This window comes from Tetrao urogallus (assembly GCF_951394365.1).
Source record: "Tetrao urogallus genome assembly, chromosome: 23".
NCBI classification, from domain to species: Eukaryota; Metazoa; Chordata; class Aves; order Galliformes; family Phasianidae; genus Tetrao; species Tetrao urogallus.
Genome location: NC_136836.1, coordinates 3,670,508 through 3,688,649, shown reverse-complemented (window position 1 = coordinate 3,688,649; position 18,142 = coordinate 3,670,508). Strand labels below are relative to the sequence as shown.

The 18,142-nt window shown below is 43.8% G+C and overlaps 1 protein-coding gene across 2 annotated transcripts; it reads right to left on the bottom strand.

Moving 5' to 3' along the window:
• Positions 1-4,601: 4,601 nt before the first annotated feature.
• MTF1 (metal regulatory transcription factor 1) lies at positions 4,602-16,691 on the bottom strand (the record flags this gene model as incomplete). 2 transcript variants are annotated; one of them, XM_079546094.1, is made up of 10 exons in its annotated part: positions 4,602-5,337; positions 5,751-5,810; positions 6,156-6,716; positions 7,297-7,399; positions 9,190-9,267; positions 9,522-9,655; positions 10,669-10,742; positions 11,319-11,450; positions 11,754-11,992; positions 16,281-16,691. In XM_079546094.1, 10 exons carry the CDS (start codon positions 16,689-16,691, stop codon positions 4,943-4,945), a joined length of 2,187 nt encoding a protein of 728 aa, XP_079402220.1. In that variant the 3' UTR covers positions 4,602-4,942. The 2 variants fall into 2 exon arrangements, with proteins under 2 accessions (XP_079402220.1, XP_079402219.1); XM_079546093.1 differs by having other exon boundaries at positions 5,751-5,817; positions 6,160-6,716.
• Positions 16,692-18,142: the final 1,451 nt, after the last annotated feature.

Genomic DNA, 18,142 nt, shown 5'->3' with positions numbered 1-18,142 from the left:
CTTAATTATAGTCGTCGTGGGAAGAGTACTGTAAACAGTTTAACAACGTTGCTGCAGTTGCAAACACAATATCTCAGATGACAGAGAAGTGCCACCCTCCGCAGTAAGGCAGATAACATGACATCAAAATGATCTGGCAAAGACAAATTTTAAAGGTGCAACATGCCTGTTTTGGAACAGCTTGTCACTTCTGTTCACACTCCTGGGACAGGAGGACGGAGGAGAAAGGAGAAGGGACAAAGATCGTGGCTGGAAGAAGGTACTGATTTCCAACAGAAGTGACAAGCAGCTCACCAGAAAGCGTGAGAGGAAAGGCTGCTAAAGCACAGTGCTCTCAGTGAAATATTTGCATAGATTGGACATTTGCTAACGATGCATAATTTCTCTTGGGTACAGACAGGGTAGGGCAATATGTCACTGAGCTAGTAGTTATTATATATATTCAATTAGACAGACACAGACAGACTGACCACGTGGGACAATGATCTTTAGCTACAAGTATTGCACCGAGTTAAGTGCTCATCTTTGCACACCCCTGTTAACTTTTACTCAGAGCGAAAATAAACTTTGTGAAAGTATATACAAAAGAAATTGCAGCAATTGGGTTAAAGATAAAATAACCTAAAGTGCATTTTAGATACCAGTATGAGGTTCTGCAAACTAGTCTTTCTGGACACACTCAGCATTACAGAAGTGCCCAATTCGTACTTTTTTTTTTTTCTATGTAATTCAGTACCAGCATTTCAACAGTGCTGATTTTCCATTCCTCTATCAACTACAAGCATGAAAAGCAATTTCCACAGCCTTCAACTGCATGCCAAGTCTGCTTGCTTGGCCACTAAAGCCACCAATGTTGGTAAGCAGACCCTTTCTACATATTTCAGCTTCTGCACCCATACAGAAAATCTAAGTAACCAATCAATCCCCACAAGCCACAAAACAGCAAATCCTTTAACACAGGTGGACCAAGAGCAGCTGTGCTCCGACTGGTGATAATTCAAGGAATTCATGAAGTACAGATTTTGCAGAGGGAGGACACACTGCTCTCAGAGGCTCCAGCACAATAGCAGGAAATCCTACGTCTTACCAGATCTACAGTGACAAAAGCTCCACACTTTTTAATAAGATTTTATGAATATGCAAAATGCTGGGGCAACCAGTGCTGTCCCTCAGGGGTCAGTACTGGGGTCGATGCTCTTGAACATCTTCATCAGTGCCACTGACAGTGGGGTTGTGTGCACTCTCAACAGTTTGCAGATGACACCAAACTGCTGAAAAGGGCTTGGGGGTAAAGGATATGAGCCAGCACTGTGCCCTCACAGCCCAGAGAGCCAACTGTATCCTGAATTGCATTCAAAGCAACGTGGCCAGGAGGGCAAGGGAGGAAATCCTGCCCCTCTGCTCTGCATTGGTGAGACCTCACCTTGAGTGCTGTGTACTTGGAGCTCCCAGTACAGGAGAGACAGACCTGTTGGAGCACATCCAGAGAAGGGCCACAAAAAGTGACCTGAAGGATGGGACACCACCCTGCAATGACAGGCTGAGAGCTGTTGGCTGTGCCTGGAGGAGAGAAGGCTGCAGGGAGACCTGATATCAGCCTTCCAGTATTTAAAGGGGGGCTATAAAACAAAAGAAGTTTGTTGTTTGTTTGTTTTTTTACCATAAGGGTGCTGAGGCACTGGCACAGATTGCCCAGAGAGGTGGGGGATGTCCCACCCCTGGAGACATTCAAGGTCAGGCTGGACCGGGCTCTGAGCACCTGATGGAGCTGTAGATGTCCATTCATTGCAAGGGGATTGGACTAGATGGCCTTTAAGAGGCCCTTCCAACTCAAATGATCCTATGATGAGCTCCCTGGCACCGAGGAATCACAGGGCTTTGCTGTGATATCCCTCTCATGCCAGCTGCTCACACAGCTCCTCCCTTCCAAGCATGTTCACAACCACCCAGCAGCACAACGTCTGATCACACAGCACTGGGGATGATGCAAAGCCATGTTCACTGTGAAACATATCAGATACATGGCGCGTGGAAAACAGACCAACAGTGAAAGAACAAAAGCAAGTATTGTACAACACAACAGCTGGGATGCACAGCTCACAGCCCATGCACTCAGAATCACACTCTTCTTCCCTTATTACAAGCTTTAATTAGTTTCATCTAAATCAACACCTGACACACATATGAAAACTGCAAACCCAACACACCTAAAGTCAGTATAAACCTGGAATGCATTGCTTTTCCTAAAACACCAATATGAAACAGTAGCTGTGAGGAGAAAGCAGCAGAGGGGTTAACCTCTTATCTCCACTCAGAAAGGATGCATGCAGCATCTTGCTGCTGCCAATCACCACACCTCCAAATGAACTTCTAATTTCAAAGCCTTTGGCAGATGTTTTTTTCACTCATTTCTACCACAAGGGAGTTTCTGAAGATGCTACCTGGCCTAACAACAAGCATGTTTTACATGAACTAAGTCACAAGTAGCCAGGCTAGAAAGGAAAAAATGCTTCCCTGAAGGATGGAAAGGCTCAGAAAAGGTTGCTAAACCTCTCAACTGTCACATTTCAGGGCACATCTTGTCCCCATCAGAGAAAACCCCACATCTCAAGGGGAATCTATGTGCTCTTGCATTAGCAGACTCTCACATGCGCACACACAATTACATCCACACACCCTCAAAGCACCACTGCCACACTGTGCCAAGGAAAGGGGCAAGGAGACTCACTCAAGGGGGGACAGTTCCACTCACGCAGACTCGAGGCTGTTTCTTCTGTGTTGAAAGCAGTTCTTGCTGCCACACAACCAGACTGCATCACAAAATGATACTGCAGGGAAAAGAAAAACATAGGGGACCGCACCGCCACACTGTCCTCAAGGGATTGCCATTACAAGAACAAAACATCAGATGCTTTGTTAATCCACGTTTCATGGATGCAAACCTTATTGCTGCAGGACCCACATCCCCATTGTAATAAACTGCATAGCACTGCAATGTGAGCCAGTGCTCCCAGACAGGAAACATCAGCAGCATGTTTCCAGTTCAGGTGATGGCCTCCAAACTCATCACTGCAATTAGCAAGAGTGTTCTGTCCTAGCAGAGCGACACAGCACTTTCCACAGTCTCTCCTCCCTCACACTCACCTGAACGGACCACCCTTGTTTTACACTTCTGCATTTAACAACTGGAAGCAAGTTGACAGAGAGGTGAAAAGCCAGTTCCTTTCAGCCCATTTCCAGCTGCGCCTTGGCAGTGCATTTGCAAAACCATGAGATAGCTTAAGCCACTGCCTCAGCTAAGACTGGCAGTGGTGTGGTAAGGCTGCACTGAGAACGTCACAAGAGAGTTAAAAAGCCTTCAGATCACCAGGTTATCTCGGGGAGGTCTGGCTGCATTCATATCACTCCCCCCCACAGGTGCAGACAGCGGCTACGATCAGAGAGGAGCAAAGAGTGAAAGATCTCTATCCACTAGGAGTTTGCATTCCTAAATTTAGTGCGCAGAGACAGTCCACGTTAATTGGCTTATAGTCGTTATCTTTGTATCTCACTAATGACAACACTGTAAACTGAATAAAGACTATTTAATATTCTGTCCTTTAGCACAGAAGACTGACAGCCAAAGCCAGAAAGATGGATAAAATACTATAAAATTACATCTTTTAAAATAATGCAGCATAAATAAACCATTTAGAATGAGACTGCATTTATTGCAACATTACAGGCTTTTTGGTGGAAGGGGGGGTTTGTGTTTTATTTACCCTGAGTAGGTTAGAATATAGTTTGATATGAAAAACTACTACGTCGTGTAACATTTTTTTAGTCAAGAAATAGCCCCGTGCACAAAAAGCTGGCATTGCATTAGGTTGGAGGCAGATTCAGGCAGAAACTATATAGCTTAACAGAAAAGAGGAAGCATTTCTGGGCAGCTGAAGGAGAAACTCACTGAACCCAAACGGAAGTTCCATCAAATCATTCTGAAAGTTTTCCTAGAGTTCTTCTTGACAAAAGATGAGAGCAATCAGCAAAGGCACCACGCTCCTGATCAATCGATTGGAGGGCTTGTTTAAGAGGGTGACTCGTTTCTGAAGAGAGCCAAACGAATCAAAAGAGCAGCAGGCACCAATCTGACAACACCTGGAACTCACTGCATCCTTCAAAGACAGGCAAACAGACTCTCCAGTCTGAGCGAGCAGGGGCTCCCATAGTGTTTCCATACATCTGCCACCACACCTTAAGTCCTAGTTAATTAAATGAAGCAATCTATAAGGAGCACAAGCACCTCGTGCTCTCCTGCAATAAGCTCCCCAAACTCTTCTGTAGGCTTCAGTAACAGCCACAGTACAATGCAAACCCAGGCATCAACTCCCAGCTCAGTGACGTGACAATCGCATTCCAATGGAGTCGCAGAGAAATCACCTTCTACTACAACAAAACCATTTTCTGCTACAGCAAATTCCTGTCCTGGGCTCCCCTTATAGTGCATGGTTAGTATCAGACATAAGAGACAAAAGAAAAATCATAGACCCAAGGAGTTGTAACAAAGACTCACTCGCTGCCAGTACCTTAAACCCAAATGTAAGTGATGTGCAATTGGAGACAAACCAACCCCCCTTTTTCTTTTTAAAATCTTTTTGCACACGAGTAACCTTAACTTCCGTGTTCACATATGACAAGCAAAAGTGACAGACAGTGCAGCCGAAACAGTTCATATATAACTTAGCTTTTTTTCTTTTTTTTCTTTTTTTTTTTTTTGCCTTTTCTATTTTTAGATAGATTCTTAAAGATGGATGTACCTGGGACGTGACTAAGATGACATCTGGGAAGCAGAAATAAGCCACAAAACTTCCAAAGAGGAAGGAAAAAAAGAATCGATCCTTCAGTTTCTGCTTCTAAGAGGAAGGTTTTACCCTCCAGGTGCAAAAGAAAATCCAGAACATCTTCATTTAGAGAAGTTGCTATTCAAACCAATTTCTTCCTCACCCTGCAGTAGTGCTTCGATTGGAATTATATTAGATGGGGTTTCAGGACTTTGGAGGGACAGGAAGTCCGATACATCCATGGCACTTAATGTTTCAGTCTGTAAGTCTGAAGGGTTAACTATTTGACTGCTCTGCCCACGTGAGGGAGAAGGGGAAGAGGAAGAGGAAGGAAAGGTCTGAGGCTGCAGCTGGGGAGCTGGCTGCTCCGAAGCTTTCGGTTCAGGTGAGGAATTCTCCTTCTTAATGGTGACTTTGTCCTTGGCAGAGTCTCGGCAGGCACACTGACACTGGCAGGCTTCCTCCTGCTTTATAATAATGACAGGAACGCTGAGACCGATCTGCTGAACAGGGTTTCCTGAAGGTGAAACAAAGTTAAAACACACGTAACTAAACAGCATGATCTCACCACAGGAGAGACAAATCACCATTAGACACCTCAAAGCAGAGATTACTTATTTTTTCAAGCACAATGAACGCCCTCAGCAGAAAGTAAACAAGAAAAAAACATAGACACTAGCAGGTATATACTGCTAGTATCTATATAGTATATATACTATAGCAGGTACTCTCTGCTGATGGCCAACCTGAACAGGCTGAGCCCAGAGGTCTGGTCTAAGTGTTGTTTTGTGGTTTTTTTTTTTAAAACACAGAACAGTATGTCACCTTTCTGACAGGCAGACTGCTTGCAGAATCATTAACATCACCACACATCCTATTACAGGCAAACAGAGAAAGAGAAAAAAAAGGCTTGGTATCAAACATGCTTACCTGTGTTGCCAGCTACTGGTAATGCAGTGGTAAAAAAGACCTTTTCTACTACTTTTGGAACTTGTGGCTTAAAGGAAAAAAGAGAATAAGAAAGAGTGAGAGTCGATTCCCAACAAATTTCTGTTGTTCAAACTCCAAAGAGAACACATAGGAAAACATTCAATTAATCAACATCCTATTTGGTTCTGGCTATTCCAAAACTAAGCATATTATTTCAGTAGCACTGAAGATGATGAGTTGCCTCCCTCTGCACTACATGCCTGTCTACACAGCTTGTGGTTTTTGACAACTGAATTAATGAATCATTCAGAAGCTGCCAGGCTCGCTCATACTACTTGCAGCCATTCATTCACTCTAGGAGGAACAGGGATGGTGCAAGCTGTTTCAAAGCTAGGCTGAGCATACTAACCATTTGTTCTTGGCTTTGTGGAGAACCAGTGGCACCATTTAATATCCATTGCAAGTTTTGCTCTCCCATGACGATGCTGGACTGCAGAATAGCAGCGCTCTGAGAAGGAGTAATTGTTATGGTTGGATTGCTGGTCAGAACAGAGTTCGCACCAACAGGCACAGTCTGAACTACAGCTGGCAGGGGCTCAGTGGCACTTGATGCTGTTGGGGCAGGTGCCCCAGCAACCACTGAAAGTCCTTGTACAATGGGCTGCGGTGGTGTCTGAGTGTGCTGCAGGAAGTCTTGGTGACTGGCTGCAAACTGTGTGCTGTGAGGTACAGGCACTTCTGGGGATTGTAAAACAGTTGCAGGATTTCCAAATGCAGCTTGCTGGGAGCTGGTTCCTATGGAGGAGGGAGCAGCAGGTGCTGCTGAGGCTTGTAGTGCTGAATGTGAAGGCTCAGAGATGCCAAGCTGCAGTACAAGTGGAAGTGACAACGATGCTGAATCTCCTGCAGAAGGCGGAACAGCAGTGACTGAGTCTGCATGACCATTAAAAGCTTCAATCAAGGCAGCTGTCAGAGGAAACAAAGAACAAGTATACGTACGTCAGTTCTCATCATACCTGAATAAACAGCTCTCTCAATATAGTTACCAGCTAGCTAACAGGTTTTTGCTAAGTAAAGCACTGGCATTTTCCATGTCTTCAGACTAGCGTTCAAGAACATACAGCACTAGACAGTGGAATCTAAAAGCAGGTCCAAATTCAGGAAGCTGGTAACACTGAACGCTACACACGAACTGATTGGCCCCTTTAGCTCTCTCTAAGAAGCCCCCTCCATCAGCACGTTTGTGCAGCTACATCAAGAGAGAAAGTTCAAAGAAGATATTTCTATATGAGACATACAAGAGCATCAGTGTTGGGACTGAACAAGGGCATGCTGTAAATACACGGCCCGTTCCCCAAGTGTTTCACCATCTGTGAATGTATTTCAACACCAAAGCACTGCAGCGTGGAAGCTGAAGTTGCCTGCTTGCTGCTTGAACTTATGTAGGGCAGCAGACTTCAGTTTGAGTTGCTGAACCAAGCATAGGCGTGCAGAGAGGGAAAGCTGTCAAAAAACTTCCTTAAAACACTGCAGATACAATTTGTACCTGTCTGCTTGGAGTCTTCCTGATTTGTGGTGTGATCTGTGCTCTGAAAGATAGACTCAAAGATGCTTGCTGGTGAGATTGTGCTAAGATCTTGTCCGTGTGTCTGGCAAATGAAAAGAAAAGAGGAAGACGTTTTATCTTGGGTCTCCATAAATAGCACAAATCCCAGTTAGGCAACATATCGACATCAGAAACCTCTGCCCAATTAACCAGGCAACCTCAGGAAACAGAGCATATTTCACGTCATGCATTCATAAAACATAAAATGACGTTTAGTTTTTATTACCCACAATCAAACTGACCAACACAATGAGCAAATCCTTACAAAAAACAAGCAAGTCCTTTTTAAAGGCAAATGCAAATATATTCTTCTGCATCAATACTTTCTTTAAACATTGCTTCTTGTAACACTTGGCTGGAAATAGAAAAAGACACTAATTTGGTGTGTTTGCAAAACCTTTTCTGGAGCAGAAACAAAATAGCTTGCTTAGATAATAACCTGGACTATGCACTACTGACACTCACATTACTGAAGCAATAAAATATATTAAAACCCTACGTGCTGCTTCCCTATTGAAGTACAAAATAAGGACAGTCTTATCAGTATATAATTTTCCTCCATGTAAAATGTAACCTCGGTCACCAGTTAGCTATAAGAATATGATTACTGTAAAATCATGTGCTGAGCTTTTGAAAAATGGTATGATTTAATCACTGTGGGTTTTAGAAGAAAATCTTTCTTTCACTTTGGTTATTCTGCTGCTAGACTTTGGAGTCATTTCTATCAGCTCTGAGTTAAAAGAGCCAATAAGGTGCAATTACTTCCTGAACAGACTCTTCAAGCACTTACAGCTTTATTCACTGATGCACTTGCAAAAAGATGCAATCTATTTAAAGGGCACCTGAAAGCTTACTCTTTGATAACCTAATTAAGTGACTGTGTCATGCAACAAATTATTCTATAGAAGTGATCCAGCTAATACCTAAAACCCAAATTTAAACAGAAAAGGCCACGGAAAATATCCTAAAAGTTTAAATGCTAGTTCTGCCCCAAATAAGGTTTCTCTCAGTAGCAGATTTAATGAAGACCTTACACAACTGTACAAAACCAAAAGCTTGCCTGAATATTTGCTTCTCTGTATTCCTGTCTGATCTCTTTGAGGGTGAACTCGTCATGCTTAGTCTGGACATGTACAAAACTCCCCACCCAGGCAGATGAAACATGCTGGCCAGTATATCAACTGCTTACCTCCTTGATTTATTGCTCAGTCTGCTCTAATCCCACAGCTGAAAGCTCATCATAGCTGCACCTCTGACATACATTAGGCACTAATGCAATATGTCATCTGCATACACTCTTCAACCTTGTTCCTTCTAACCAATCCAATTTGGTTTTTATATTGAAAAGTTAATGCTAGAATTTGTTGTTGGCTTTCTTTTTCTTGAGAAAAAAAACTGTCCCCTAACCATTAAAAAAAAAGAACAGCACTGATGACAGGAAGGGAAATTCATATATGCTAATACAACTCCACCCAGAGTCCAAATCCCAAATATTGTCCCAACATCCCAAAAAGGACACAATAATGTCAGATTGACAGCCTGAACAGAGTGTCAAGAGACTGCCTCCTGCAAACTGCAACAAGGCACACCAAAAGGCACTATTCAGTACACCTAAAGCAACTCCAATCAGTTATTCTGTGGCAGAGTACATCTCTCCTAGCAGCAGGATGAAAGCTTAAAGGAGAGCATGCTGCAGGCTGGACTAAGTGAAACAGAACAACCAGTTATATGTATCTCATCTACTGTGTTCCAGTCAAGAGGTCAAGCCCAATGTTAGGGGAAAAACCACCCAACTCAAATTACAAGTGAAGCAATTCAGAGACAATAACTCACTAGATTCGAGTTCTCCCGCAGCTCTGAATCTGTTGATATGAGGCTTAAGTCACTCAGACAAAGCGAGTGGCTTGTATCCTGGAAAGAAAAGAAATTGAGTTAAATATGAAAAAAAAAAAAAAAAAAGGGGCAGGTTGCTTTCCAAAAAAATTAAGGAACAAAGAATTTTAAATGAGCACGAGCAAAGCAGCCTGTGGAAAATAAGAATTCCAGTCATTCATAGCCAGCCTTTGCTTTACTTCAAACATGTATTACACAGTGCTGACTGAAACATAAAGAGTTTACAGGGACAGCATGACCACGTACAGAACTGCCTACACACTGCTACTAACCTCAGACACGTTGTTATTGGGAAGTGCATTGTAGGTATGTCCTTTCTCATGGCCTTTCATGTGACTCTTGAGACTATACTGTGTACTAAAAGTCTTCTCGCAGCCATTGCTGGGACAGAAGAAGGGCTTCTCCCCTGCAGGCAGCATGAAACACACATGACAAACTTATGTGAGACATATATTTAAACTACATAGGATAATAACAGCATTACATACATAGAAGCACGTTTTTTCTCCAAAACACAACTTCAGTTAGTATAAAAGGCAAAACCTTACCATAGGTCAGGTACTTCAAAGTCTTTCTGCACTAGTGCACACCCTGATAAGAAAAAGAAGTACCTTTCTCTCTACACAAACTGCTACGTACAGCCAAGCCAGCAGCAGTAACAGCTAACAAACAGTTCCTTAACCTGCCATCACAGTGCCCTGTTCAAAAGGCTGGGTCCCATCCTACAAACAGCCTTAATGATACTCTGGAAAACAGTGAGCAATTACTACGTGGCATATTGGAACTTGTATGAATAGATTTGAGAGTCATCATAATGCCACTTCATACACTCAACGTTCTTGGAAAGAGCCTTGCAAACAAAAGCTCCCATTTTATCAAGTGAATTGACACATGAACACAGCATTTAACTCGTATGCATCGTTACTGACACGTTTGTGAAACATGCTGATGAAATTCAAGAGGCATAAATGTGAGGTGGCTTTTCTACATGGTTCTGTTTCTTTGTTCTCATCTGAAATATGAGCTGAAGTTTTGACTGCCCACCTACATTTGCACGTCACCAGTTTGCTCAACACAGGTTGAAAGATAGATTCCTAGAGATGTCTAGGAAATAAATGATTCACAGCAGATTCACTGAGTTATATCTATTCAAATAGCTGTGTTTAGCAACCCTGAATGTATTGTGTAACTTAAAAAATAGAAGCAATTGTGCCAGGGCTGCTATGAAAGAATTTTTGTTTTTAGGAATTACACATAAGGGTAAAAACCATATGATGACCTTGCCTGATAGGTGTAACATCTAATTAAGTGTCCTTGCTAGATTATTTTATATGCAAATATAAACACATATCAGGATCCTAAGAGTCAGTACAAACAAAACAGACTCAATTAAAGCAAAACCAAACCCCTCGGACTCACCAGTATGTGTCCTAACATGTGTTTTGAGGTGGTGGCTTGCAGCAAAAGCCTTTCCACAGCCGTCATGTTCACACCTGAACAGAAGATCAGGGAAGAGCTGGCATCAAGATTCTTTCACACGTGTGTTACCACCTCTTGTCATGCTCTGCAGTAGTCACAGAACTCCAAAGGGCTGGCCTGATACTAATCTCTGCTATCATTTACAACTCCCAGCTGCTGCTAAGCATGCTATGCAGGCAGGATTCTGACTGTGACTTTAAAATTCAAACACAAATTCATCATTTGGGGAGTTGGGTGAGCTGTTGTGGAATAAACACTGCATCCCAACAGAGCAGCAGCAATGCGATTCACAAGCATGTTCATCTTGGGGTATATTTCTGTCTAGAAAGGAATATTCTAATTTGATGATTCTGGTCATTTGAAGACAGTTATTTCATCCACTTTTACAGACATCTGAGAGAGTTCTGGAACCAACAGGCTCAAATGCTAGCCTCCTTCATTTTATTTAAACAAGTTCTCATTAGTGGCAGTAACAGCTGTCTTTTGGCACAAAAATAAGTTTTCATTAATGGCAGCAATGGTTGTCTTTTGGCACAGGCAATCCATTACAGAAGTTCCAGAGCAGTGAAGATTGCCATCCAGTAACTTACCGAAATGGCTTTTCTCCTGTGTGTGTTCGAATGTGCTTCCTCAGGTCACTGTGTGTTGTGAAGTATTTACTGCAGCCTTCTGATTCACAGTTAAATGTTTTCCCTGTGTGAAGTCTCTGATGTGCTTTCAACCTAAAATGAGTTAAAAACAAATCCCTCTTATGGTTTGTCACACAAGCCAGCCTCTTTCCAAGGCAAGCAAGCTGTCCACTTCAGTGTACAAGACAGGATCAAATGCTTAATGCATGTAATTGATATCACTCCTCAAGTCCTCACAGAATCTGAGAATTCCTCATGCCTGTGCACCATCTTCAAAACGACCAGAAAATAATCAAGCTAAGCACATTATCACAAGTTCTGTCATCCTGGACATCTATGCCTTCTTGGCACCCATTTCCCACATTTCTCCAAAAGAAACACGCAGAGAATTCCTACCTGTACAGTGTATTGAATGCCTTTTCACAGCCCTGCACATCACATTCAAACGGCTTCTCCTTTGTGTGCACTCGAACGTGGATTTTGAGGCTGTAAGAGGTAAGAAAGGCTTTGCCACAGCCTTCTTGATTGCAGACAAAAGTGTATTCCCCACGATGTGTCTTTTGGTGAGTGCGCAGGTTTCCAGCAGTGCTATAGGTTCGTGGACAGCCCTCAAAAGTGCACTGGTATCTTTTAACCTGTGGGATAGAAATGTTGCATGATTTGATTTTTTTTTTAATCATTCCTGGAATCTGGAGACAACGTGATGGATTGTGATGTGAAAGGAAAGAAAAAATAAAAACAGTTCAGTTATCAGACTACTTAATAGATCTGCTGGACCATGTAAAGAGTGGCACGCACTGGAAAGCAGGCTGACCTTACAGAATAGGAAACTGATTGAAAAGGAAAAAAGGGGGGAAAAAAAATTCCATATATATAGTTAGAAATCAAAAGTTGGAAAGGATCCCCAAGATTACATCAAACCAACCCACTGTTCCCATCCAGAGCACCTCCACTGCTTATAGCAGAGCTATTTACAGAGAAGGAAGACAAGGAAGGATGTACTTTCACAAGTCAACCCTCAAAAAACCAGCCTGTGTGCTGCATTGACACCCTGAAGGAATCTACAATAATTTAAACCTCCTACAGTGTTACTCCATTTTATCTCAAAAGCAGCCTTCGTCGTGCTGTGTTCTCCTGTGCTCACTCAGACATCACACGCCTGAAGCACACTGAGTTACACAGGGTGCTTCACATCATAGGTGCCACTGGTTTCACAGCCATCTAGATCACCAGGAAGCAGTTCCATATGAATTAGATCTGACAGCCTTCCCATCTTCTGCAACAGGCAGGAAGAGACCAAGAGACCACGTCAGGAAACTGCCAGCGTGCAAGTCATAACACTTAATTAAACCTCATTCTCTCTTGTGAAGAAAAAGAAGTAGGCCTTGATATGCTTGATTAATCTCCCTCCAACATTAATTATCAGACTGGTGGCTTTCATTTGACTGCTTCAGCTGAGAATCCTTAACATCTAGAAGTAATTACACAGCCCAGGAGAGAACGTGATGCTTGACAGGCAAGAAGCAGAAGCAGCATTGCAGAAGATGTTAATTTTGAAATCCTTGGAAAGGTGATGCAAAGTCACAACAGAGGAGCAGAAACCTTCAGATTTAGTATTCTAACAACTAGACTGAAAGATAATCTAGCAGGTCAAGGTCAGCAGTCCTCCTCTTTACCAAGGCACTCAACACCTACCTCACAGCACACAGCATTTCTGCTTAGAAAACACCTCAGACTGCCTTCAACAAGAAAATTTAAAACTAACTAACAGAAAAACCCACTGAGTTGTAGTTTGGTACCACAGTAGAGGTAGATGAACCTATAGATAACCAGCAGGTAACATCTATGGGTCTCAACATGTTCTTCTCTTGCTGCTTTATGCATACATCCATCAGAAAACTTGAAACTCGTTGCTCTTTAATTACCACAGCTTGGGGGGCTGAAAACACATGAAATAGCTGAAAATAACATGGCATCCCCTGACCTGTGCTCATGTAAGCTCCCACCAATGTAATACGGTGCCACAAGGGTAATTAATGGGATCTGGACATATATATTACACTAATAGTTACCAACAAATATATGGGCGTTACAATACAGTTAAAAGATAATTAATAAATTTGTCTGTGTGTTGAGCCCACCAAGACAGAAGGAAAAGTACAGACTTGTAAAATACAGACACAGGGTCAGAAAGCACATTTTTCTTAGAAGAAAACGTGCACATTATGTCCACCAGAGATCTTCAGACTCAGTTTGGAATACAATTTATAATAGTTTGGAAGTCAATTCTTACCCTTTGGAAATTTAAGGCAGCTGGTAATTAGTTTTACACGCTGCATTATAGGGCGCTTTCCACTGTGCTTCCCATAATAAAAGGGATTTGACAGAGACATGAGCTACCTAGAAACTATTAGGTGAAGAGTCCTTTGTGGTTACAGTTAGGCCTAGAAAGTGAAAGGAAAAGAATATTTATTAGGTAGTAATGATTTGGGCCCTAGCTGCCATGCACCCATTTAAAGGAAGATGGCAGTTCAGTCGGAAGGCCTTGTGGAGCTCCTCCTTTTCTGCAAAGACTGAATTGTTCTTCTGCAGATTTAGAAGGATGCTGGAGACAGAAGCAATACTGTCACAAATAAATAAAATTCCTCATACAGCAGCAAAGCACTTCATTCTCTTTTCACATTAGGAAATTCAGCACATCACATAAACATCATACACACGAAATGATGGAGATACTGACCACAAAAGACCGGCAGACAGAGCAGCCTGTGCTCAGGACCACGTGCAAGCAGCACAACAGAAACAAGGCAGCTACAGGAAAAGCCAGGGATGGCTGGGTACAACGTGTAGAGGAACAAGCTGCTTTGAAGACAAAGGCTGCGGCCGTATCACATCAGCTTTCTGCAGAAGATAACATGCTCCTCACACACCAGAGGGAAGCTAGAAGCCTTCATTAAGTATTTACCCCAGAAGTAAGAACTAATTGTCCAATCACCAACACCACTCACAAAAGCTGAACCAAAGGCCACTTCAATTGCTCAGTTTGCCTTTAAATGGTCTTTATTTTAGGCTTTTCCCCTTAGGTTTGCATTTTGCCTACCACCACTGATTAAAGCCACATCAATGGGACTGAAATTGAAGACTGCAATTGCATTTACTCTCATGCAGACAATCACAGCCAGAGAAGTTTATGACAACACCAGGAAGTTAAAGGGACTTAAAGGAGCGTAAAACTTTCCTACACAAATGTCTAAGGTTGACCTGAAAGTATGAGATAATAAAACATTTATCTTCATTATTAGGACCTCCTCAGATGTCTTGGAGATACAAAAGGATTGGACTGGTAGCACTGAGAGCTGACCCAAGCATTCAGAGCTTTTAAAGTTTCTTTTTCCCCCTCCAAAAACTTACCAAGCATCTGAAATCATTGAACAAAAGGAAAAGAGCTGTTTGCTCAAGACTCGATTCCACTGCACTCAAATTATAGTGCAATTCCTCCCCTCCCACCTTGAAAACTAAGCCAAGAGATGGGAAATAAATTCAGACAAAGAACTGAATCAGGCAGTTCCAGGTCTTACAAGCGTTTTTCTAAAAGGCAGCATAGAAAAATAAATCAGTCTAACAGCATGTGTAAAGCCATCAGCACCAATGTAACTACTGCTCTCACACACTGCAGACTGCAAGCTGATTGTTCTACTAAAAGAAATGAAAATACTGGCATGACTGACATACCAAAATTAAACATTTTAGCAGCTAAGGGAGGACGCAGCTGCTACGAGTGTGAATAATATCTGAGCAAACAGAATCCTTTGGATGGGTCCATTGCACAAACCTTGCTCCAGAAGCTTCACAACTAATTGCAAAGCTGACCTCCTACAGCCCCGTATCCTCGCTGCTGAGTGAGTGATAATCAAGGCTGCCTGCTAGTTTAAATTATTCACAGCATTCAAACCAAGCTTTCTCCCTAAGCAGCGGCTCATTTCTGCAATTCTCACTCACACTGAATATCAGTTACACGAGCAGCTGATACGACTGCCACTGATACTTGCTAAGGCACCAGTAAGAGTTTAACTCAGCAGGGCCAAGAAAGTAGGGCAAAGTTGTTAGAAATATGTCATTTGAATCCACTTTGCCTTGCACCTAAGAAGTAACAAACCTGCAAGCCATCACCACTTGGCATGCAGGTAGAATTCATCAGGGAAACAGAATTAGAAGCAGCCTCCATACATTATCCTCCAACACATAAGCTAACTTAAGCTTTTAAGACAGCAGATGGTACTCTGAGGTTTCTCTTGCTTTCTTCTTAGTTTTCAGTGAGTGACACAATAAAGCTAAAAAGGAATTTTAAGTTTGGCATCTTAAGCTCCATATTTTAGCTAGCTCTGAGAGGGTAGATTTTAAGCTGCAGTTTAGATGCGCTTTTCTCAGGAATGTGGTTCACCACAGAATAACAGAGCCCATGCTCCTTTTAGCTGAACTCAGAAAATAATTATCCGAACAATAAAATTGCAGGACTAGTACTACACTTACTAACAGAAACAGTACTACCGTCAATGTATTTCTGTTGCCATATTCTCCTCTAGCTTGCAGATGTCAAAAAACACTTCCTGCTGCTTCACAGGAAAACAGCAAGACACGAGATTAAAAACTGAAGACATTCACAGCCATGCTGCTGATGCACCAAAGGACCATAGAACACAACCTTTCCTCCCTGCACAAGGCACTACTACTGCTAACAGTAACAGGGAGTTTGATGGAATCACTCATAAGAACCAGCCATACGGCGATCCTTAAGAACAGAAAAAGCTGCTGCCTGCCTTCTGGCACACACTTTTAGTCACTGTATTTTTCAAAGCATTTGAGGTCACCAGATGAAGACTAAGCACAGCAAGCACGAATTTAAAAATATATTTAACTACTTACTTCTTTAAGCTTGGTTTCTGGGCATTCAGACTGCAGAGTGAGTGTTGCGCCTTCAATGTTTCTTGGCATAGGAGTTGAACCAGGATTTATTGTTAGGTGAATCTGATCCGGAGAAATAATATGTTGCACATAACCCTGGGACATTCCTTCATGATCTGCTATTAAATGAAATCCTTCTTCATGACCCTCCGGTAAAAAAGGCAAGTGATCACCACATTGTCCTTCATCCTCATCATCTTCCAGCACGCTGTCTTGCTCTATGAGAACAGTTGTCCTGTCATAGACCATCCCAGACGATGAAGAAACCAGTCCGTTTTTATCAGCAAACCTCATCATATTGTCATCTTGGGTTAATTCGTCATCGTCCACTTCATAGTAGATAACGTTGCCTTCGGGACTGTTTTCCCCCATGGCTCACCGCCGCTCACTGCGGTATCCTGAAGCGGGACCGTAACAACCCATCTGCAACAGAGGAACGGGAAGGCGGAGGCTCAGGCAGGGCCGGCCCGTTCGAGCCTCGTTTCAGGTGCGGTCACACCCCCGTTCTCCGCACAACCCCTCCCGGAGCTCAATGGCCCCGCAGCACTCCCAGGCGTCGGCACCGCGCCGAAGCCCGCACCCTACGGGCCGAAGCAGGCCTTTCCTCCCACCCCCTAGCTTAGCGATGCCTCAGTCCGTCCGGCTCCGCTACCACCCGCCGCCAGAACCCACCACAACCCCGCACACAACCCCCAGGGGCCGCCCCGTCTCGCTCCGACCGCGCTCACCGAGCTCCCGGCAGCGGCGGCACCTCCTTCCCCACCCCAGCGGCACCATGATTACCAGCGCACTCACTTCCGCTTCCGGTCGCGTGCGGCACGACGGGAGGGCCGCGCCCGCCGCGGGTGATGATGGGAGCGGGGAAGGGGGTGCGCATGCGCAGTGAGGAACTGCGCTGGGCGCGGCGGCAATGTGAGGGGAGCGGGGTGTGGGGCGATGAGGAGCGGCAGGGAAGAGCGGACACGGAGCCCAGCTCCTGCTTAAATAAACTCATAGCCTTAAATCAGTCGCACAGTAGGGAACAGATTGCAGCTGTGTACCCGTTTGTGCGGTTTCCTCCCTAGACAAAGTCGGAAGTAGAGCTAAAATGAGGTTTTCCTCAGAGCTTCGTTGTCCAAACTGACCCTCAGGATCCCCCAAGGCCACATCACAGAATCACAGAATGGCCCGGGTTGGAAGGGACCTCAAGGATCATGGATCTCAGGGCCACCAACCTCTCATTCAATACCAGCCCAGGCTGCCCAGGACCCCATCATCCCGGCCTTGAACACCTCCAGGGATGGACGGGGCATCACAGCCTCTCTGGGCAGCTGTTCCAGCACCTCACCACTCTCTCTGTAAAGAACTTCCCCCTGACTTCCAACCTAAGTCTCCCCTCCCTCAACTTCAAACTATTTCCCTTGTCCTGCTGTTATCTTCCCTTTCAAAGAGTTGATTCCCTCCTGTTTGTAGGCTCCATTCAGGAACCAAAGGCTGCAATGAGGTCTCCTCATAGCCGCCTTTTCTCCAGGCTGAACAAGCTCAGCTCCCTCTGCCTGTCTTCGCAGGGGAGGTGCTCCAGGCCCCTGATCATCAGACACCAGATAACAAACTGCTCCACCACTGCACGCTGAGTACTGCTGCATCTTTATGAAGAGATGAGGAATGTTGAGTAGCCCTGAACCACCACCCAGGCCCACCCCCATGAGGCAGAAGCCCATGGTGCTGCTCAATGCTGGGCCGTCAGCCAGCAGCTGGATTTAAAACTACCCATCTTTCTGTAGCCCAGGGTCTTGTCCTTGATTGCAGTGCTGCTTTGTGGTGCTGCATGCTTCCATAGGGTT